Raw genomic sequence first — 18,483 nt, 5'->3', positions numbered from 1 at the left:
CATAGTTTACAAATTAAAATGATATTTTGTCCCTCCTATGATTTTCTCTATTCTTACCCATCCCTACACTTAATAAAAAATATAATTCCCTCAGTGCCAGGATCTTAACTATGTATCAGTGTAAATCAAATACATACTCAAAAATAGTTCAGTGACTAATACTATCCTCTCTTTGACCCCTGATTAAAATCTAATTCTCCCAAGGAGGATTGCTTTTCACATCTAAAAAAAAAATCACAAAATGTTAGGAATCTCAACGAGTTTGGGGGAAAGTTTTGGGGTGAGTGCGTCTAGCTTTTAACTGAGCTGTCTAACCTATTCTGCGTGTGGGGGAGAGATGGACCTAGAAGAGGAAAGGAGAGAAGGGACTTTGAATATGCAGGTCCATTTCCAACTGGAGGAGGAGGGCCAACCACAAATACATCTTCTTTCCCCCTTTCTTTTACTCTTAGAAGAACCATCTCTGGTCTGATTCCCTATGCATCTGTAGTTTACTCCTTGAAGTCTGAGCCTTGGGTGTCCTTTCCGATGATTCCATGTGACCGTCATAAACATCTCAAACTTAACATGTTCAACCATAGAACTCTTACCTCCCCCAGCCTTCCCCATGAGTAACTATTACCACTACTTGCCCAGTTACTTAGCCTAAGGCTACCCTTGACTCCCACCTTTCCCTTACTCCTCAAAGTCCAGTTCATAAGCAAACGCTGTCTATTTCATCTCTATTTGAGATTTTCTCAAAAAAAAAAAAAATCTACCTCTTTCTAAATCCATTTGCTACTCTCCATCTCTGCGACTACCAATCTAGCCAGACCATCCTCTGCTCTGAGCTATAGTTTTCTTGGTAGTATCTCTGCTTCCATTTTTACCTCTTCCTATTAAGAGTCTTCCAAACTCCATCCAAAATAAATTTAATCCTTACCAACTTCTATAAAACCCTCCACGACATGGCTCTATGATCACTGCCATTTTTTCTCACTCACTCTCCTCCAAATACACAATGTTAGGAAGTGTTCCTAAGTTTTGCAACTTTGAAAAAATGCTGGCCACGGGATGCATTGTCACCCTCTTCTGGCCACCTAATGCAGGCACTGCGGAAATGCCAGATTGCTCCAAGTTCCAAGAAATGAATCACAGGAGCCTTCTTGCTGTGGGCTATTACATGCCTGATCTATGACACCGCAGAATCCAGTGCAACAGGAAATATCAGCGAGGAATCTCAGGTCTGTAGTTCACAAGGCGTTGGCTCAAGTACATTTTCTGAGATTTTCTACTTTGGGTCTTACTTGACCAATGTCCAAGCTCCTTCTTATCTACAAGAGATGCATTGGCAGAGAGCCTGGACAGAACACTAAGCGATTATCATAAATTAGTGATTTATTGTTTCTTCCTCCTGTGTCTGATAATCCCCTATTGTTTTCCTGAATTTAATTTTGTTTTCCTCCTTCCTGGATTTTTGTCAGTATGAGAATGGTGGATGTTTCTGTGGCAAGATTTTCAGGCATTTGAGGGTTCTTTTGTGAGGTTGAGAATAGCAGATCTTAAGGTACGTGGTTTCAGACTCCTATTCCTAAATGCAAGTGTGAGCCCTCGCCCCTTGCCTTTCCAAATCACAGAATCAAGATTGCGTTTTTCAAGAGAATTCTACTCTTTTGAATGATCTCATCCAATAGGATAATTCTTGTTTATTCTGGGACTTCAGCATCTGTCATCCTGAATTCTAATGTACATAACGTCTGTACATAACCCATTCCTTAACTATCACAAAGCCTAAGATGATATAATCACCAACTCTTAAGATATCTGTTTGCTAATCAATTCTTTAAATCTGTTATCATATTTCCAGTGTCTCTATGATCTGAGAGATGGAGAGGTTTTGTATATATCTATGTGTGTATTTGAGCTAATGACTGAAAATTTATTCCTTCCCTGAGATCACGGTGAAATTAATGCCTTTAAAAAAAACTTCTTGAGAAAAACTACGAAGTCATCTCAGACCTTTCTTTCCTTAAAACAACAACAACAACAACAAAAAACTCCTGTCTCTGTTCTGTTTTTTTAATTTATTGCTTTCTTTATTTCTGTTTCCTCCACACAAACCTTCATGCTCTCCCAATTCTGCTTTCATCTCTGTATCCAGATGCCTTTTTGCTCTGCCTCACAGAAACTGTAATTTCCTTAAATGAATCACTAAAGTGCCCCACTATCTGGATAACAACTTACGGAATGAATGAGCTTTCATTTCTGTTTAGCTCGTGGAGAAAAAAATCAATAAGTAAACTGGCAATTTCATTTACAAATTGACTATGGAACTTCAACTATTACTCAGAGCCCTTGAGACATTTATCCGTATATAGAAAAGCATTTAATCTTACAAACAGATTTACAATTTTCATTTGGATGATATTTTATAAAACACTAGTTGATATAGATCATTTTGAAAATACAATTATGTGTTAATAAAAGTAAACCTTATTTTGAAAGACAACCATTAAATCTTAGCAAGGCACAGTGAGCATCGTTAAATATCAAGTTCTTCTGATAGTAAGTAACATTTTTAGTGATAAAATATCCTGCCATCAACTTTTATTTATTTAGACATTTTTAATTGAATAAATTGAGCCAGAGGATGCAATTCATAGTAAGGGGTAAGGAAGCCATGACAGCAGATTTATAATTTACTTGGCATGGCAGGGAGATAGCATCAAATGCACCAGGAAAGTGAATATGATTTTATTACATTAACGTACATCATTGTAATGAAAAGAATAGTGAAGCTTGTTGGAGGTCAGACAGGATTACTTAATTTAGACAGTAGAAATTTCTCTCTTAGAAATTTTTTCATTTAGAAAAAGAAAATAATTTTCTATTGCTATGTTGCTAAATGCATAAAAAGGTATTCCTATGTTTTATTTCAGCACATCTTTAAAACACACAAAGTATATTTTATAATAAAGTGTTAACTGTCTCATGTAATTTATTGAATATTGTACTGACCGTGGAAAACAGAATGGTTGTCTGGGTACAGAAGGGTTGTGAGTGTATCATCGTTTACCCTCCTGATCACGTGGCTGACGGGAGCTGTAGCTGCCACTGCCCAGCATCATGAGAGCAGATACCATACGTCACTGGCCCAGCAAAAGATCAAAATTCAAAACTCGAAGTGTGGTTTCTACTGAATGCCTATCACTTTCACACCATATAAAAGTCAAAAAAATTGTTAAGTCGAACCATGGTAAATCAGGGACCAACTGTAAATACTACTGAAAAAGATCTGGCCAAAATGGATAATGATATATATACATATTAGTACAAATATGCGTGTGTGCCCATTTAGCGCACTTACCTTTGGTAAGGAAGCTCGTGATCCTGAACTCTGTGTAGTCATAGTCAGCACGGTGGTTATTCCCAAGGCTACCCTGGCTGGAGCAGCATCCATATTGATCCAGAATGAAACCCAGGAGAGAATGACAATCAGGAGACTGGGAATGTACATCTGGATCAGATAGTAGCCCATTTGTCGTTCAAGATGGAATCGCACTTCTATACATGTAAACTTTCCTAATTGGTTGTGAAATAAATGCAGTAATTGGTAAAAATAGGTCTTTGTTATTGCAGCAAATGTCACAATTTTGTTTTCATCATAATTTTGCCCTACACCTTTCTGTATAATTATACAATTATAATGAAATTATATAACTATTATTTCTGTATAATTATAAAGTTATAATGAAATGGGATCCCAAATCATATATGCAAATTGTTTTCTGTTTCTCATTTTTCTGTTAGCACCTAGAAGCAATGTAATAGAACGGTGTACTATTTCAGGAAATAATATATAATCTTATTACTTCACATTTGATTAGCACTTCATACTTGCAAAGTACTAAAATGTCTATTATTTCACTTGATTCGTGTCTGCTTTTATGCCTTCTTTTAAACACTGTACCTTGAGGTTCTAGCCAGGGTAATTAGGCAAACAATTAAATAAAAGTCATTTAGACTGAAAAGAAAGCAGTAAAACTATCTTTATAAGTTGAAGCCATTACCTTGTATTTAGAAAATCCTAAAGAATTCACTAAAAATCTACTTGAGCTGAAGAGTTCAGCAAGGTTACAGGATACACTATCAGTATACAAAAAGCAATTGTGTTTCTGTACACTAGCAATGGAAAATCCAAAAATTAAATTGAGAAAACAATTCCATTTATAAGAACCAAATAAAATAAAATATTTAGAAATAAATTTAACAAAAAAGTATAAAACTTCTACACTAAAAATTACAAAACACAGTTGAACAAAATTAAAGAAGATCAAAATAAATAGAAAGTCATTTTGTAGTCATTAATCAGAAGCGTTAATATGGTTAAGATTGCAATACTTCCCATATTGATCTACAAATTTATTGCAATTTCTATCAAAATCCCAACTGGCTTTTATGCAGAAACTGACAGGCTGATCTTAAAATTAGTATGAAAATGCAAGGGACATACAATAGCCAAAATAGCCTTGAGGGAAAAAAAGAACAAATTTGGTGAACTCACACTTCCCAATTTCAAGACTTGCTACAAATCTACGATAATCACAAAATATGGTACTGTCATAAGTAAAGATATACAGATTAATGGAATAGAATTGAAAGTCAAGAACTGATCATTTATGGTCAATTGACTTTAGACAAAGGACTGAGACTATTCAACAGGGAAAGCATGGTCTCCTTAACAAATGGTACAGGGAGAACTTCGCTTTTTGGAACTTTCTAGAATTTTTTTTCCCAATATGTTCAATCCCCAGTTGGTTGAATCTTTGAATGTGAGCCCATGGATATGGAGGGCTGACTATATAGTGAAAGGCCAGGTCACAATTCTGGAAATGTTGAGCCCAAGAAAAATCATAGTTACTATATGGAAATAATAAGAGCAGCCACAGATGCTAGTGGGAGGCCACGCGCTCACCACTTTGGAGTGATGCATCATCTGTGGGCAGTTTAAGGGAACTTGTAGATTAGGCAATTAGAAGAGATATTACGGAAATAGCCAGTTCCAGTTGTGAGAGAAGTGAACAAATAACATGAACGTACAAATCTTGCAGTCTTTGATGTTGATGACTGTATCTGATATTTATTCTCAAAGGTAAAAGGCTACTGTGTCAATGTGAGTAGTAGGTGCTTAGTAACAATATCTTGAAATGCATGACATTGTGGCTAAACTAAAAATTTAGGCAAGTGGAGCCTTAAAAAAAAAGCGACCTCTTTCATTTTTTAAGCAAACACAATGTTTACAGCTACAGGACAGTTAAAAAGTACATTTTATCTCTCACATAGAAATTAAAGGAACTTTTTTGGAAACATCATTACTATGTAACTATAGGCATTTCACAACAAAAGAAATTAGTTAAATATAACTGAACACCAAGCATTTCTTTTTTTCCATACAAACCAATTATATAACAAGATGTGATGAGTCAAAGCTTCCGTAAGTTTCAAAGACATCCATTCTCTGCTCTATGACTATAAAAAAAATTCAGCTATAAATTGTTAAAATAATTAACCTAGCGCTATAATTAAGAAACATCTGAATATCATAAAACCACAAGTCATAAGTGTAATGAAGAACATTCAACTCCTACCTGTGTTGTAATGTTTAGTGCAGTATCGTAAATCTTTCTCTTCTTTCAACAGAAACTGGGGCAAAGTGAGTCCTTCTGCCACTTGTACAGGTGCCTCATCTTGCCATTCAAAAATGAGATCATTCATTGTGTACCCAACTAGGCAAAACATAATAAAAATATTTATAGCGAAAAGGGCATTCAAAGGAGTGAAATTTAAAATAATCACTTGTAGTGTTCCCATAGGATGGGAAGACCAAACAGTGTCACCTTAACTCTATTGATTGAGCTATGCATGGCACAATTCCAGTCTACTGAAGTCTTTTCATACAGAATATTTATCAAATAATGTAAGAGAATGTAGTAGGCTAATAATAAGTATGGCATGGCATGTAGGAACCTTAAAGAATAGGCATATACATTCTTTCCTTGGAATGGGCAGCTACTGCATTAACTCAGCAATTCATTTTGGTTCCACTGCATTAGATCTCTCCTCACCTTTTCTCAAATTATTCAGGACGCCTTCAACAAAAACTGAAATTGTCACGGGTTAGGAAATGACCTAAACTATAACATCCATGGAGGGAACGAACCAGAGCTGATACCTTTCTTGGTTTAATCATTAACTATTTCAGTTTATGGCATCTGCTTCTACGTCCCGGGTCCCAAAATGGACAAAAGGATATTTTAGATAGAAATGTCTGCTGTTCAGGGAAAATCGGTATACAAAGAAAATCCACGTTTGTGGAGGGATAAACTCTTGCACATAGCATGAGTGAATTCTGACTAGAATTCATGAATATATTTTGTAATAAGCCAGCGTCTTTTAGCAAATTAAAATGTCATCTGTCTATAGGAGTGGTATCTGAGGAAAGCAGAATTTGATCTTTTTCTTCCCTCTGAGTGAGAAGCTGTTGAAAGGTGCACTTGAAGGCCGTTGCAGAGAAGGAGTCAAAGGGAACTTCACCTGCGGGGAAGATTGCAGGTGGTCAGAGTTCACAGCTGCCCCGGAGGTAGGAAGAGAGGAAGCACAGTCTGGCCTTTGAACTAAGGCAAGGGGCCAGGTAAAGGAAGCAGAAGCTCTAGGTGCATGAAGCAAGTGGCAAACAAGGGAAAGTGTCCCAAACAAATTCTCTGGTAGCTAACGTTGTCGACAAGGGGCTGTGTGCATGATTAGAAACAACTGGCGCGGGGCAGATTAGGCTGAGCAGGGCGAGGTGTCTGGAAGGGAACTCATCACCCTTCTTCCTCCCACAATACCTGGAAGACATCTCTGAAAGAGCTGAATCTGATCCAGCTGTGGTGATAGTGACTGGAGCCAGATGCCCAGCCCACCCTCCTGACCCGTGGGCACACCTCACGACATCCACTCCACTGGCTACGGGGAAGGTGGCTTTAGCAGCAGCAGCATCCGTATGATGGCTCATTACGGAGCAAGCGCTATTTGGTAGAGATTGTAAAGTCCTCCAGACTGAAGGGGACACGCCTGAATTCTGGTTCCAGGACAGATAAGAAGACCTGCAAGACTGTCCTCTAGACCATTGGCCTTAGCACAGCAAGGACTTATGTTTGACTTGCTTACACTGGAATACATTTCATTGAACCCTGCAATTAATGATTTGGTGGCTAATAATAGAAGGCTTTCACTTTTATCTGTAAGTCTTTTGATATATCCGTTGTCTATACCACCTTACCTAAAGAGAAAACAGATGCACATTTCTCAAGGATCAAAAGGAAAATAGGCACTGATTCTTATTTACTTCCAGGTAAGACAAGTACCCTGTTCTTCCATATGTGCAATCCCCGAAGACAAAAATATGTGAGATATTTCCCAATTTAGACAGATAAATGGAGAAATGAACTGAAACCCTGTTTTGTTTTTATGTTCTAAGTTTTTCTTAGGGTTTTCTGTGAAAAGAAAGTAGCTCTCTGAAGTTCCCTCAAAGACAAGGCTTAGTTAGTCTCTGATGCAATTTAAAGACAGCATACTCAGCTTGCTCTTGTGTCAAATAATCATGCACACTAAGTGATTTAGGCATGGGCATATCCTAGTCAAGCTATGCTATTTCCTTAAGGTCCATAAAGTATTTAAGTTTGAAACCAGAAGGAAAATAGTGAAATGACAATTTTAGGCGGTAATGCTTTTATTCTAAGTAACTAAGTGGATGTTCAAGGAAATTAACTAAATGGTAATTTTGCCTCAATAAGCCTTCAAACATAACTTTAAAAAAAAATCAGTACTTTTCTACACAGTTCACAGTGTTTTAGCATCCTTATGCTTTTGGTTGGCAGAACTTTATACAATTCTGAGAATTGCCAAGGTGAAGAGACCGGCTAATGAGATTGAGGCTGTGAGCTGAATGGCCTTGTACCATAATGAGTTCCACAACAAGGAATACTTCATTGAGGGAACAAAAGCATTAACCCTACCTTCAGCCAACAATCTTATAGGGTAGCTGCAGGGAAACGTGTAAACAAATGACTCAATGAAAGCAAACACTTGTTTCTTCAACAAGTATTTGTTCAGCACAGACCATATGTAAGGCATCCTACTGGGTTTCACGGGATGTGAGGTGCTATTACCAGGTAGAAAATAAGTGGCACGGGGGAGGTTCAAAGTGCTACGTGCTTTCAGAAGAGGGATCTATAATAGCCATTTAAGCCTCATTTGAGTTGCACCTTGAAGAAAGGCAAGACCAGCATACAAAGAATGTGAGAGACAGTGAGGCACTCAGGCAAAGGAAATAGTATAATTGGTTGAAAGAAACCACAAACTCCCAAGGTTTATAATAGGAATAGCAATAACTTTATTTATCTAGAGCCAGTTTGCATGAAGAAGCATATGGAATGAAAAGATGAATTAATGTAAGATTACATAAAATTTATACTCCAGGTTGCAAAGTTTGATTTTTTAAAATTCCCTGTGGGCAATGATAAACAATTGAAATCTTTTGAGCAGGGGAGTGACATGACAAAAATTGTGCTTTAGAAACATTACTCTAGTATAACCTTCTCATGGGATTCACAAAATCCAAACTGCTTTCATATTCATAAGACATTATCTGCCTTTTTCCTTGTGTTGACATTGGTCCAGATGGTGAAAACACAGTAAGTAAAACTTCTAGTGCTTTAGAATAAAAGCGGTGGCTGCAGACTGTGCTAGTGGTTATTGTATTCTTTACTGCCGTATCTTGCAGTATAAACAATGCCATTTTATTTAAGAATGTCCTCAATCCTTGATGAACCAATAACAATTATAATCTTAGTAAATTTTGACCCTTATGTAAATGTCCTTTTACTATTCTGGGTATCAAAATGGGAAGTACGGATAAAGCACTTCAGCTGCACGTTGTAACACGATGGTTCTTTTAAGGGAAAGCACTGGTGTGATTGATTTGCAAGTAAACCAGCTGGTTTTGCTCGAAACACCATTTTTACTTGAAAAAAAAAATGACTGGCAAACTGCGGTTATTACAATTAGGTATATGGCCAATCATTTTCTTGAAAATAAAAGAAGTGAGTGAACCTATCGTGTTGAGGGAAACAACTGACAGTATTTGTTGTCAATGGTAGATTTTGAGCTTTCTATTTAACATTAAATTTTGGAAAAATTATTTTCCCAATACTTAAAGATTTTTTGATGAGCTCAGTGGTGCTATTAACAGATGTGACTTTTCAATATTGTATAATGTTATGTGTCAATGTTTAGAATATCTGAATAAGTTATTAAGCTAATGTTTTCCAAATGATCAAAGCATGATGTTAAAAATCATGCATAGGCAAAAGATCCATTTAACGTTCAAGACACAAACAGATTTTAATTTACAAGAGCATAAAGAGTTCATTGAAAAATATACAGTAAAGTGATTGTTATATATTCATATTTTTTTCAGATTATTTTGCTGTATTTTACTATATACCTGAAACTACCACCATATTGTAAATCAATTATACTTCAACAACAAAAAAAGAAGAGTTCATTGCTATGGTTTCCAATTTCACACTGCAACCAAGATTTAAGAAACTACCACCTTCAGAAACTAAGGGTTTTTTCCCCCATATTACAGTATTTCCTTCTTTTTAAAGGCTGAATAGTACCCCACTGTATGTATATATTACATTTTTTGTCCATTCGTCTGTCAATGGACATATAGCTTGTTCCCACATCTTGGCTACTGTGAACAGTGCTACAATGAACACAGTAGTGCTAGTATTTCTTCAAGATCCTCATTTGAATTCTTGTGATAAATACCCAGAAGTAGGATTACTGGATCACACGGTAGTCTTATTTTTAGTTTTTGCGGCACCATGGATGAAGCTCAAGGATATTGTGCCGTGTGAAATAAGCCAGCCACAGAAAGACACATACGGCATGACTTCACCTGTATGAGGCATCTTAAATTATCAGATTCATAGAATTAAAGAATGGAATGGTGACTGTCAGGGGCTGAGGGATGGGGAAATGAGAATACTCAACAAGCATAAAGTTTTAGTCAAACAAGATGAATAAGTTCTAGAGATCAGCTGTATCGCATCATACCTACACTCAACAATAATGTATTGTACGCCTAAAAATCTGTTAAGAAGGTAGATCTCATGCTAAGTGTTTTGAACACAATAAAATAAATTCAATTTTAACAGGTTTATCTGCATTCTTGAGAAGGTAAAGAAAAAATTTTCATTCTTCCTCAATGGTTCTTCAGGAATATAAGGTAGAGGTAATACTTCAGTAGATCATTTTGTCAAAATTGGAAATTAATTAAATATATAGTTAAGGGAAAATAAGAAGTTAAAGAACTTTTCAAAGTTTCAAGTCTAAGTCACTGACAAGTAGCTATGCCACAGTCTTTGCTTACATGTCATGTCAGTAGAGTAGCCTTCTCTGACCATCTTATAAAATACTTTTCTTCCAATGAGTCTACATTACCCTTTCCTGTTTATTTTTTTCCTTTGAACTACTCTTTACCTGCCATGGTATATAGTCATCAAGTTTTTGTTTTGTTTATTTTTTATCTAGCCTCCTGGAATTTAAACTTTATAAAAGCAGAGATTATTCTATTTTAGTCACTGACATATTTTTCCAGTACCTAAAATAGTATGTAACATGTATGAGGAGGTTGACTGTTTGAATTAGAAATAGATAAAGGGAAAGGAGGAAGATGTGCTTGTGTGTTTGTATCTGATGGGTTTACTTGGGGGTACACTGAATTTAAGATGCTAGCAGGAGACGCAGGTATGGCTAACAAGTTTGAATGTTGATTTATATGTTGAAAATTGTTGAAATCACGGACCTATACATTGAAAGTGAGATCAGGATTGTAGTTATAAGTTTGAGAGTCACCTACCTAAGGATGATATTAAAATTATAGACTATCTGAGATTATCAAGGGAGATAATATATAAAGGAAAAAAAGCTATAGGAAGGATCAGAGAATTTTCACCTTGGAAAGAGAAAGGTGAAGACAGAAAAGTAACAAACAGGAAATTCAAGAAGGCACATTTCAGCTAAATAAGTGTAAGTGAGAATATTCTAAAAGAATTTCACAGTGGAATTGGTAAGGTAACAAGTTTCCCTCAAGCAGAGGCTAGCAAATGATCTGTCAGGAATGTTATGAGACCCTTAATCATTGTGTTAGTTAAAATAGATGAACTCCAAAGTCTTTTCCAGCCCTCTGATTTTATGATATCATTGAATATAGCCTTATAAATCTAATTAAAATACACTATAAAAAAAGAATAGGAGGGCTTCCCTGGTGGCGCAGTGGTTGAGAGTCCGCCTGACGACGCAGGGGACGTGGGTTCGTGCCCCAGTCCGGGAGGATCCCACATGCCACGGAGCGGCTGGGCCCATGAGCCATGGCCGCTGAGCCTGCACGTCGGGAGCCTGTGCTCCACACAGGAGAGGCCACAACAGTGAGAGGTCCGCGTACCGCAAAAAAAAAAAAAAAAAAAAAAATAATAGGAAAGGATTAGTTACTGTTAAAGAAACAGACAGGCTGATCAAAGGAATCAAAGTTAAAGTGTAGAAAGCTATCTAAGCATGTATAAACATTAAAAACTTGTGCCAATTGCATGCGGCACTGTAACTGGGGGGAGGGGAGTGTAGAACATCAAGTGGACCATAGCAGTGTGAATACCTGTGGGGCGGGAAAGTAAGACGTAGGTATAATCTTGAGATGCAGAAAAAGCTTCTGGAGCCTGAACTTCTTGAGTGGTACCTCTGGGGCTAGTCGAGAGTGGGCCATAGCAGAACGCAGCCCAATGTTCAGCATCTGGTAACGACACTGATGTCCATGTGGAGAAGCGGCAGCATGGCCATAATAGCCTCACAGACTTTGGTTCAAGACTCACATAAACCCAGACACTGTTTCCTAACACTACGAAAGAGGGGGCGTCCTGAAGAATTTATGATGTTGGACTTCTCATCAACTTTGGCGAGTGGAGAGCTTGCAATGGATGTATGCAGAATTTTTTTAAATGTGTATAATTTTGTGCACGCAAATATCTTAGAAAATACACTCCTGATATATATTTAAATAAAGAATCATAGTTTGAAGCACCAAAAAATGGGTTCAATAGATATGCAGTTAATATGCTGTGGAAGTTTGCAATATTTGAAAGAATTGTAATTTTTCCTTGCGATCTTTTCCAGCCCTCTGTAAAAAAGCCCTCATGCAAATTCCCAATTTCTCTGACATTAGATAAGAAAATAGTTTTTTAAAAACTCTAATTAAACATAAGAAATGGTAGGGGGCTTGTATAAGATATCAGGAGATATAAATTTATAATCTTTTAAAAAATTCTTGTTATGTCATTAGAGAATTTCATATTAAAACAACAAGAAACCAACACACCTATTAGAATGACCAAAATCCAGAATACTGACAACACCAAATACTGACGAGAGGATGTGGACTAACAAGAATTCACTGCTGGTGAGAATGAAAAAATGGTACAGCCACTTCGGAAGACAGTTTGGTGGATCCTTATAAAACTAAACATATTCTTACCATAGGATCTAGCAATCAAAGGAGTTGAAAACCAAATGAGTCGAACATATGTCTACACAAAAACCTGCACATAGAAATTTATAGCAGCTTTGTACATGCCAAAACTTAGAAGCTACCAAGATATTCTTCAGCAGGTAAGTGGATAAGTAAACTGCAGTACATCCAGATGATGGAATAGTATTCAGCACTAAAAAGAAATGAGATATCAAGCCATGAGAAAACATGGAGGAACCTTAAATGCATCTTACTAAATGGAAGAAGTCAATCAATCTGAAAAGGCTACAACTCCATGACATTCTAGAAAGAGCAAAACTATGGAGGCAGGAAAATGATCAGTGGTAACCAGGGATCTGGGGGAGGAAGAAGTGAATAGGCAGAGCACAGAGGATATTTAGGGCAGTGAAACTATTCTGTACGATACTACAATGGAATACGTGTCATTACATATTTGTCGAAACTCAGAGAATGCACACCACCAAGAGTGAACCCTAATGGAGGTCCACGGATTGTAAATCTGGTGTGGGGTGTTGACACTAGCAGAGGATGTGCATGTGCGGGGTGGGTAGGGAAGTGTAAGGGAAATTGTCAATTTCTGATCACTTTTGTTGTGAACCTTAAACTGCTCTAAAAGCTCTATTTTTAAAAAATCTCATCTATAAAAATATTCAAATATTACCAACAAGAAAAAATTTTATTACCGAAATGTTGCCCTGGAATTAATTTAACTAGTTCATTAATTTAATAAATAATTGTTGAGTTCCTACCCTATATAAGTACTTAGGTAAACGGCTGGAACTGCCCAGCTCCAGTCAAGATGCTCGTAGAATAGTGGCAGCTGACAATAAAACAGATAAACTAACAGATTGTGAAGAGTCTGATAGAGAATAAGCGGAGTTCTATGTGAGTGCAGAAAGGGGTCTAAACTAAGCTGGAGTACAGGAGCAGAAGGAGAATCAGATAAAGTCTTCCAGAGGAAAGACTGTAACAATTATTCAGGTGTAGCAGTATTAAATTAAATATTTACTCTTCTCAGATGTGAAAAATAGAGGGGTGTTTGTTTTCAATTATTTACAACTGTTTGTATCTTAATATGATGCCTCCATCCCATCTGATTGGGGTAGACTTAAAGATGACTCAGGGACTTCCCTGATGGCACAGTGGTTTAGAATCTGCCTGCCAATGCAGGGGACACGGGTTTGAGACCTGGTCCGGGAAGATCCCACATACCGCAGGGCAACTAAGCCTGTGTGCCACAACTACTGAGCCTGAGTGCTAGACCCCAGCAGCCACAACTACTAAGCCCGCATGCCACAACTACTGAAGTCCACGTGCCTAGAGCCCGTGCTCCGTAACAACAGAAGCCACCACAATGAGAAGCCCGCGCACCACAACGAAGAGTAGCCTGTGCACAGCAACGAACAAAAGCAGCCAAAATAAATAAATAAAATAAATTTATTTTTTAAAAACGATGACTCAGTTGTTTTTTGAGAGCTTAGTGTCTTAAGAGAAAAAATATTCAATCTTCCAGGATTTCCCTTTTTCTTCCTTTCTCTTAGTAAAGGAGTCAGTTGGTTATAAGAATTCTAACCATACATCTTCGTTTGCCAAAACAGCCCTAGATTACCTTTTTTTTTCTCCCCTATGTCCTCTCTGACTTATCAGTTGTTCTAGATTCTTCATTTTTAGATTAGGTATCATTATTAATCATTGTTTGAAAATACATCATTATTGGTTTGGTATATCTTCAATTTTACTTCTAGATTCTCCCATAGTATAATTATGAAATATTAGGTTAAACCTGTAAAACAGCCCGCTTCAGCAATGGTCCCTCTATCTTTATCAGACCCCTTCAGTAACTAACATTTCAAGGGCAGCTAACTCCTGATCACAGTAGTGGCAGTAGTTTTCACCTTTGTTCCCCGCTCTGGGCACTTGGTGTACAAACCTGGGACATGTGTGAAGTGTCAAAGTGCCTAAGTGTCACAGAAAATTATGTTAGTTGTAACTGAAAGCTGAGTACTGCTTAGTACTACTAGCTTAGTACTGCTAAGGATCATATAGGAAGTAACCCGAATGCTTTAAAACCTACAAACATTTATTTTATTATTTGGCAACACTCATATTTTGTAATAAACTCTCCTAGGTGCAATGGCTAAAAGAATTCAATATTTACTGAAAAAGCAAGCACCAAATTTCCATTTCACACAAAAAGTTGATGGTGAAGGTGCAACTTGAACAAAATGTTGTTTATATTTACCATTCACGAAAGGGGCTACAAGGATAGTACTGTCCACATAAAAGCCACAAGACACAAATGAGCTAAAAACATATCAGCATCTATTTCAAAAGATAGTCATTTTTGGAATACTGCCCAAATATGATCATTTGATAAGTGTGTTTGCAGGGGGAGCATTTACGTATCACTCTATGAAAACTGAATTTTTATTTAGATCGAATGATTATTTTTCTGAATTAATTTCACTCTTTTTTGACTTCAGGTTTTCTTGGAAAAGCGCATAACAGGAAATTTGCAAGCAATTAAATGATGGCAGTTTTGTTTCAGTATCATTTCCTCCTTCAAAGAGAAAATTGGTTAAAATGATTTTAAATGAGTTTGATTTCTAAATCTAATTCTTTTGGAATTACATGTGTTGAGGATGAAGTATGTGATGTCACTGTAAATTCTATTGTAAAGTCTGTTAAATTCATTTTAAAAGTTCAGCATTGAAAATAAATGTCACTTGTTTGTGATGGATCTGAATAAAATATTTGTTGGAACTCATCACCATGTTAAAAATTATGTTCTTACTAAATTGAAAAATCTATGGAGATGCAGTATTCTTGAAATTAGTAACGATGCACATATGATTTATTTTACATCCATAAGCTCTGCTCCATTCCATCAATTGAAGAGAAGTGATAGTTGTTAAATTTTACATTTTTATAGGAACGTCGAGTTAAGTGAACTATAATTCTCTGTGTGACAAAGCAGATGTTGAATTAAAAATTACATTTCATCATGGCATAACACATTTCTCTATTTACTGTTTGCCATCAGATAAATTTTTTTTTTAATTTGAACATTAGAAAGTACTTTAAAAATGAACTTATATATTCTGCAATGGTATTGAACTCTCAGTAAAAAGGTTCTCTAAATTTCGGTTGCATTTGTTCAAAATCAGTTGGAAATATTTAATCAAATTATGTTATGAATGGAGCACTAAAATTTTAGAGTCTGAAACTTTTTATCAGATAGGAATTATAAATATGATGTTTCTAAACAGGTACACATTGAGATTAATCCCTACAATATTAAGGGAGAACACTGAAGTCTCAAATGCTGTACAATATTTATTTATTTATTTAATAAATGTGCTTTGGAATATCTTAACTTATGAGAAAATTATATTGATGGACTGCTTGTTTTTAATTGGATAACTTATATTGAAATTCAATGGAATTCAGAAGGCCTATTTTCCAGCGTGTGAATTAGGTGAAGAATTTTAAAAGATTCCTAAATAAAAGCAACTAATTTGAGTTTTGTTCTATAAAAACATTTTTTGATAAAAGGTACTCAAGACAAAGACAGAGACAATATCTGTAAAAATATATGGGCTGAACTAGTTACCCACTTCAATACAAAGAAAAGTAAAATTAAGCTCTATAATTATCAAGTACTTTCGCTATCTCAACTGCATACAGATTATTTTCTTAATAAAACCATTATAGTCTATATAGCAAGATCCACTAATGGTGTCAACAATTTCAAATTTAGTACCAAAATTGCAGCTTTAAAGATGATTCCAAATTAGTTTGGTTTGATTTAGGAAGGATTATATTTAAAAACCTAGAACGATACTCATCCACTAATATAAAAATCATGTCAGTTAATAAATATATATTACAAAGATATAAAAATTTAAATACATGTGGTGCCCTTCATTTATTCTCCTAAGTGTCCCCATTTTGATGATAAATTATATGGTCACCCCTGTCATCAGGTATACTTTATACCAGGAGGAAATCGTAAAAGTAATACTTATTTAAAGAGAAAATGTGGGCTGAGCATACATTTAAGTTCAAAACAAGTTTGAGATTTATTAGTAAATTATAGATTCACATTTAGTTCTAAAAGTGAACTGGAATCATATTTGGTCACATATAATCACATATATACATAATCACACATACACACATACACACGAGTAAAGGAAAAAGGGTCATGAGACAAACTCCAAAAGGGTTAATACACCTGAGGACAGTTGTGAGTCAAGGTTAAAGCATGTCCCTCTTTGTTTTTCTATTGTTCAAATTTTCTAGTACAAATTTGCTGATTTTGAACACATCATTCAAATGTATTCCATTATCATCTTTAAAAAATTTCATCTTCGGTCATTTTTTAAAAATAGGTTAAAAGACTACAGAAGAAAGTCAGAAAGAGAAAAACAAAACAAATACCATATGCTAACACATATATATGGAATCTAAAAAAAAGAGAAACGGTTCTGACGAAACTAGGGGCAGGACAGAACAAAGATGCAGATGTAGAGAATGGACTTGAGGACATGGGGAGGGGGAAGGGTATGCTGGGACGAAGTGAGAGAGTGGCATGAACATATATACACTACGAAATGTAAAATAGATAGCTAGTGGGAAGCAGCCGCATAGCACAGGGAGATCTGCTCGGTGCTTTGTATCCACCTAGAGGGGTGGGATAGGGAGGGTGGGAGGGAGACACAAGAGGGAGGGGATATGGGAATATATGTATGCCTATGGCTGATTTACTTTGTTATACAGCAGCAACTAACACAACATTGTAAAGCAATTATAGTCCAATAAAGATGCTAATAAATAAATAGAACAGTTTAAGAAAAACACCTTGAAGAATTTGACTTCAGTAGCTTTTACTTTGACAGGATTTTCTTAGCATCTGCTAAAAGAGTTTAACAAACAGTATCTCTATTGTTAGCTAAATTAATTTCTAATAAGGGGGCAGGAAGTGTTTAATGACTGAAATATGAAAGGGATATTTGAGGCAGTCTACCAACTCTTGATAAAGAAATTAAGAAATAAGGCGGGGCTTCCCTGGTGGCCCAGTGGTTGAGAGTCCGCCTGCCGATACAGGGTACACGGGTTCGTGCCCCAGTCCGAGAAGATCCCACGTGCCGCGGAGCGGCTGGGCCTGTGAGCCACGGCCGCTGAGCCTGCGCGTCCGGAGCCTGTGCTCCGCAATGGGAGAGGCCACAACAGTGAGAGGCCCGCGTACCGCAAAAAAAAAAAAGAAAGAAAGAAAGAAGGCAGAGGCAACAAGAGGCTTTGCTTTCCCGCATTGGGTTTTTGATTGATTGGAAATGTTCTGGGAAAGGCAGGAAGATGAAAGGTCTTGTTACATGAGCATGTGTGTCTGCAAAATAGCCCAGGAAGCTTTCCTTATTCTAATGAAGTCCAGTGAGCCAGCTGTCCTTAGGCCCTGTACCCTCTCATCTGTAATAACGAACATTCATGGAACTATGGATTTCACTCACTGCTACCACTTGCTCATCATGTTCCCCCTTTTTCTTAAAACTTCTTGGAATCCAGCTTTGAGCCTCATCATTCTAATCACATTTGTCTTTATCATCAATAAAAATGACTTTTTTTCAAGTACTTTAAAAAAAAAAAACACCATTTCACAGCACTTGATGCTCTTAAACAGATCTCCTCAGCTGCCCCTTCTCTTTTGAGATTGCATGATTGCGATTTTAATTTGCTATCTATGAAAACCCCTTGACTGGAATTCCTTCCAACAACCTCGAAATGAAGGCCTTTGTTAAGCGTTGGCTCTTCTTTGTGTGTTTGTTTTCATCTGTGCATTCTCTCCATTAAAA

General features: G+C 36.5%; 1 protein-coding gene across 3 annotated transcripts in view; it reads right to left on the bottom strand.

Annotated features, from left to right (window-relative positions):
- GLRA3 (glycine receptor alpha 3) overlaps positions 1–18,483 on the bottom strand; it is a 158,557-nt gene that overhangs the window by 30,040 nt on the left and 110,034 nt on the right. For 2 of the 3 annotated variants that reach the window (XM_030879257.2, XM_030879258.2), the window contains exons 6-7: positions 5,628–5,765; positions 3,347–3,561 (exon numbers count right to left, since the gene is read on the bottom strand). In XM_030879257.2, the coding sequence (XP_030735117.1) occupies positions 3,347–3,561; positions 5,628–5,765 (353 nt within the window). The remainder of the gene's footprint in view (positions 1–3,346; positions 3,562–5,627; positions 5,766–18,483) is intronic. The other variant, XM_060300055.1, reaches the window with a different exon arrangement.

The sequence above is a fragment of the Globicephala melas genome, chromosome 6 (genome assembly GCF_963455315.2).
Source record: "Globicephala melas chromosome 6, mGloMel1.2, whole genome shotgun sequence".
In the NCBI taxonomy this organism is placed as follows: domain Eukaryota; kingdom Metazoa; phylum Chordata; class Mammalia; order Artiodactyla; family Delphinidae; genus Globicephala; species Globicephala melas.
Note: the sequence above shows the minus strand (reverse complement) of the source record. Positions and strands in the feature narration are given on the sequence as shown.